The following is a 6000-nucleotide window of genomic DNA, read 5'->3' as shown; positions in this document are numbered from 1 at the left end:
ACAAGAATATGAGCTCCATGAAAGGAGGGTGATCAATTGCTTTGTTGTTCTTTATATTGCCAGTGCCCAGAAGAGTGTCTGACACATAGTAGGCATTCAATAAATATTTGTTGAAAAAATAACTAATTATACAATAGAAAAAAAAAACTAGCATGTCCTTTATCAGCTAACTCACTTCCTTTCTGCAATGCCTTCTATAAAAAGGGGCAAGGAAACAGAAGTGAGACTGATTCTCCGCTGGAAGAGAGTCATACTTTTACACAGAAGTTTATACTCTGGAAGAAGATGGCTCTTCACCACCTATGGATCTTGCTCCTTTGTCTACAAACCTGTGAGTTCTGACCCTTGATGATCCCCTCCTAATTTTCTGTTGTTTTAGAAATTTCCCTTAAGGAAGACATTGAATTGCCCTTTTGATCTGCTTTAACAGAAACACCCTGGGTCTCAAAAGGAATCCAACTGACTGGGGAGAGACCTAGAATCCAAACCTAACTGTTTTTCAGGTTTAGAGTTTATATTTCTGAATTTTATTTGTATTCATTCTCTAAAGATCTGAGACAAACCCTTCTGCTCAGAAGAGTGAGCATATGGTAGACCTGCCCAGAAAACCAACAGAGGAACAGATAATCCAAAACCTTGAAAAACTTAAAAGCAATTTTCTTTTGGTGTTAGAATGTGTTATATAGACTTTAACAGAGATAGACCCTTCTCAATTATTTCATTTCTCCAGCAGATTAGAGAGATGCATGACTATAATTATCGTTGTAAAAGTTTCATTGTTATAAGCCCCCTTTATTTTCAAAGTAAATTCAGAGCTATTGCTCTGCTTCTGTCCTCCAAAAACCCTAAAATAAATGGAGAAGAGATTATCATCCCTGTTTTACAAATAAGTTAGTTCTCAAAAAAGAAACAGAGAAGTTGAACTGAAAATTCTGTTTTTCTTACTTATGGCTTAACAGTAAATTATAAAGGTTAAATGCATATTGGTTGTTGTTAGTACAAAGAAAACTTATGTAACATCAACATAGTTCTGGGAGTGCTTTGTCATTGCATATATTATCTCATTGAATCCTAACAATTGCCTTATTTATGTAAAAACTGACTATATTTGGCATTTCTAAATCTACTTATAGTGTCTCTTACCAGCTTTGGAAATGCATTAGCAAATTCCTGGCATAAGTTAGAACACAGAGAATCTAGTGGGTTAGGATTTCTTGAAAAGGTAGAATCCATGCACTTTGGTGTCTCTGGTTCCCTTAACCATTTAAAACTGTGGCTCATTTAATGTGAGCTTCATAGGTATTGTATCCACTGGGCAGGTCAGGGTTTTAGAGCCTATGTTAAGTCATCCGGACATACAAGTAGAAGATGCAAGTAGATGGGGAAAAAAGTTGAATAGAACCTAAGTGTAAATCTAGGGATGTCCCCAGTCTTCCAAAGAAGGGCTGGACAGGGTGGTACTTGATACCACTTAACTTGGAAAGCATTTTACAATTTTTATGCCCACATTCTTATGTGATACATACTAAAATCATTTAAATAAGCAAGGTAGATATTATTAATTCCATTATGCAAAAAAGTGTAATCTAAGATTCAAGTTAAACAATTCACCTGAAATTTCACAACCTGAAATTGGTAGAGCTGGAAATGGACATTTGTTCTGTTAACCCCAGGGCTATAGTTCTTTCTGCTGCACACTTTTCTGACCTCTTCACTCATTCAGTTTCTACGTCCTTGATACTCTTCAAAGGGCAAAACATGCTACGATGAAAGGCAGCTCTAAGATACACTTGCCTCATCTACTGAAACTGAAATCGAAGTTGTCAAATCAGCTAGCAGTGAATCATTCATCCATTAGTTTTAGGACTTTGGGAAAATTATATAAACTCCACCTGTTGTCAGGAAGAGGACTATTTCCCCTCTTCACCCTCTTGAGTTCTTGTGGCTGGACTAATAATAAAATTGACACATGACAAATTATAGGAGAAAAGAGACAAATTTTAATTTGTGCACACAGAAGTCTCATAGAAATTAGACCTAACAAGTGGCCAACACAAACAGCTTTTATACTTTTTAGACAAAGAAAAAATAAACTTGTGAAGAATCAACAGGACAAAGAAACTTAGGCTTTGGGTGCTCAATCAGTGAAGAATGTAAACAGAGTTTGGGCTTGAAGTAGTAAATTAAAGTAACAAGGTTTGTTTATACAAGCTCCCTGCCCCAAATTCCCTGTCTCTGGTGATAAGGATGTCCTTGTACCTCCAGATATAGGGAGTGCACCTTTCATATGGGAGATTTATTTTCTGCTTTCAGGAGGACAGAGAAGAGTCAGAGTTTCCCTCTTGCATTGGCTGCTTCTTAAGGAACTTCAATTCAAAATAATCAATATTGGGAGTTACCTGGTGGCCTAATGGTTAGAATTCTGGGCTTTCACTGCCATGGCCCGGGTTCAATCCCTGGTAGGGGAACTGAGATCCCTGCAAGTGGCACGGCCAAAAAGTAATAATAATAATCAATACGTCATTGTGGCATATTTGGGGACAGCCCATCCTGGGCCCCAAAAATGTTATTTAGATTTCAAAATGGGAGAACTATTAGTACAATAGGATTGTTTTGAGAACCAAAATGATAATCCATGTACAACACTTGGCACAGTATCTGAATATAGTAGGTGCTTAACAAATATTAGCTAATGCTGTTGTTTTTCACACTTGCTTTTCACGTGGTTTTAGGAGGAGCCAGGGCTTTCTTGCACTGAGATCCTGGGCGAGACTCCTCTGTTTAGGATGATCCAAGGAACATGAGCAGATGAAAAGATGGTGGGAATTTGAGCTTAGGTGTGGGATTTTGGGGTTCCATAAGAGAAAACCAGGGATGAAATGTTCATTTTGTCAGGGATCCATAAATGAGGGGTGAGGACTTGTTTTTATAGCAGCAAAACTAAAAGTACTTTCAGGTACAATTTGCCTTTGCTGAATGGATCTGTTTACCTTTTAAAATTTATTCCACCAACATTTCCTGAGTCAAAAATATACCCGAAATCCCTCCTGCTGCTATTCCTGGCAAAGGTGGTCCCTTATATTTAGCACTGGGCTTAGACATCAACACTGACTTTACTTACTTCCCTGGAATTCAGAGCAGTGGAAGCAGCTGAAATGCAGTGGGAAAAGGGGGTTGGAAATCCCATTTTCCCTTGAAATCACTGAAATAAGAGGAGTCTGAGTGTGCAAAGCTCATGACCATTCCATGTTGGAAAAGTTTTCTCTAAGAACCAAGACTCACAGTCTTATGCTCTATAATCTCAACTTCCTCATCATGACCTGTGAACACTGTGACTCTGACTGTCCCTCCAAGTATTCTGCTAGCTACCTACCCTCTGGGGTAGAAAACAAGAATCCACTGCTTTTGCTTCATGCTCCTCTACGTGTTCTTTCTCACACTCCTTTAATTCTTCCTTTTCTCCACACCTTTCTCACTTCTCTTTCTTCAGCCCCTCCACTTGCTCCCTTATCCTCTCTCCTGTCAATAATAGTAATAATTAACCATTTATGAAGCAATCACTACATGTCTGGCATTACTCTAAGTAGTGTACGTTTGTTATTTTGTCTAATCCTCACAACACCTTATGAGATGGATACTATTAATATCCCAGTTTACAGATGAAGACATTAACACAGAAAATCAGAAGTCATTTAGCCAAAAAGTGGGGGAAGTATGATTTGAACTCCAGTGTCTTTAGGCTTAACCACTGAGCAGTGCTGCCTTCACCCACTTTGATGCTGAAGTGGAATTGTCCCTGAGATTGATGGTTATCCCACTTTGGGATTTATCATGAATGGTGATTTATTCCCAACAAGAAAGGATTATTCAGCAGAAGCTGGGCCTATCTCTATACCTACCTACAGAGGAGGATGGGGGTTAGAGGCCAGACCTTTGCCAATATCAGAAGTTTAGGCAGGCCAGCAAGGCAGAATATCCAAGGAAATGACCATATCCAGACATGGTTCAGGTATCATTCACATGAACATGGTTATGTGTTGACTTGAATTTTCTTCTTCAGAACAAACAAGCGTCCAGTATCAACAAGGTCTTGATGTCTTGTTGAATGTAGAGCACATCATGGTGTGTTCCAGCAGATGATACTTAAAAGTACAAGAGAAGTGAGCGGGCCCCTCCGGATATCTGTTCCTGGATAAGTAGGCCCCAACCATCATCCTGTGGGTTAGGGAGAGAACTTCATGCCTGGAGAAGGGTCCTGGCAACAGTCAATTTGCCACTAGTCCAAAGTCCTAATGAAGAGGGGCCTTCAAGATAAAGACCAAGCCTCTGCTCTAGAAAGCGATTTGAGCAGACTACTACCACAGACACTCAGAAAGGGCTTAAAAGCAAAAGCCCAAACTAACACACCATGGTAAAGCAATTATACTCCAATAAAGTTGTTAAAAAAGAAAAACAAACTACTATGTATAAAACAGACAAGCAAAAGGGTGTATTGTATAGCACAGGGGAATATAGCTATTATTTTCTAATAATTTTAAATGGAGTATAATCAATAAAAATTTGAAAAATATAAATAAATAAAGCAAATCATTGTAAAGATTCCATGATACAGAGCTTAGCACAAATGTCTGGCACATAGTAAGTGCTCAATAAATATTGGCTATTGCTCAAAAAAAAAAAGAGCAAAAGCCCAGTTATAGACAAGAAAAAATATATTAAGTATGGGGAAAACTAGGTGTCAGGACATTAGCTTAAAAATCCAGTCTCCAAGTAGAGGCTCGAAGCTGCATACTTGTGACAACACAGGACTCCAGTAGAGGGGGTAGTGACCCACCACACCAACCCAATCCACAAAGCAGCCCTAGAGATCAATATGGTGACCCACAAGGCAGCCAGAGTGCCTTCACAACAGGAGCCCAAAAGTCAGTGCTAGGCCACTTGGGTTACTCAAGTATTTTCTAAATCAAACCTTTCTTCTCTTGAACCTAAGAGAAGGATGAATCTGTAAGTTTGGGGGTATCTAAACTCATCTACGTGGAAGTTGGAAAAGAAAGAGGTGTGAACAATCAATTGGGGAGCCGATGTTAGTAGAGGTATGTACCCACATTTCCTTTGTTATACTCGATTTTTGATTATATGCTTACAGTGCTGAGTAGTGATAAAACAATGGGTGGTCAGGACCCCATCTCTGTTTTGAGAATCTGTGTGTGTGGGGGGGGGTGTGTGTGGGTGTGTTTTGCAGAAGTGGAATCAAGTCAACCCAAATCTCAGTAAAGATAATATAAAGTAAAAAAAAAAAAAAAAATCCAGCAGAAAATAGCATACTATTGTATGGGGGTGGTAGGTTCCTTTTTTTTAAAACCTCATAACCAAGGACTTTCCATGCTCATGGAGAATAACACAAAACTTCTGGCTGCTAACACTTTGTTTCCTCTTTGTCTGCTACTTCACTTCACTCAGAATAACTGGTTACAACCACCTCTCTTCTGGGTGCCATTGGGTGGTGCTACGTCTGGTCACCCTTCCAGGCCTGGAATATTCAGGCAGGCAGTGAATGGGAGGAGAGGAGGGGAAGGTTAGCTGGAGTCAAAAAAAGGACAAGAAATACTGACTTGAAGAATCCTAAAGAAGTGAGGGGTTTGGGTCACTATTAAGCAAGAGTTTACCCTTCCTTATTTCTACTCCCATGAATAACTTCATGTTGGCCTTCTCTAACATCTCCCCAATACTGCAGCTCTTCTTCTGGAACACATAAAAGTTGTCTGGTGATATTATCTTAATCTCTGTAATAATGCTTTCATTTTACATAACAAACACATATGGTGCCTAGTACATGCAAGGTACTTTTCCAAAAGGCTTACAAATATTAACTTGTTTAACTCTCATAACGCTTCTATGAAGTAAGTGCTACTATTAGTCTATTGGCTTCATTTAGAAGCTGATAAAACTGAGACACAGAGAGGTGGTTAAATTTCCCAAAGTCTCATGGCTAGAACCTGG

General features: G+C 39.1%; 1 protein-coding gene across 4 annotated transcripts in view; it reads left to right on the top strand.

Moving 5' to 3' along the window:
• Nucleotides 1–240: 240 nt before the first annotated feature.
• The window catches only part of CD84 (CD84 molecule), a 39340-nt gene continuing 33580 nt past the window's right edge, over nucleotides 241–6000 (top strand). For all 4 annotated transcript variants that reach the window (XR_010941170.1, XM_067728351.1, XM_067728350.1 and 1 more), the window contains exon 1: nucleotides 241–331. Coding sequence is in view for 3 of the 4 variants with exons in the window: in XM_067728351.1 (XP_067584452.1) it covers nucleotides 286–331 (46 nt within the window). In the remaining variant the exon portion in view is untranslated. The remainder of the gene's footprint in view (nucleotides 332–6000) is intronic.

This window comes from Pseudorca crassidens, chromosome 2, assembly GCF_039906515.1.
Source record: "Pseudorca crassidens isolate mPseCra1 chromosome 2, mPseCra1.hap1, whole genome shotgun sequence".
In the NCBI taxonomy this organism is placed as follows: domain Eukaryota; kingdom Metazoa; phylum Chordata; class Mammalia; order Artiodactyla; family Delphinidae; genus Pseudorca; species Pseudorca crassidens.
This window is presented reverse-complemented; position numbering and strand designations above follow the sequence as displayed.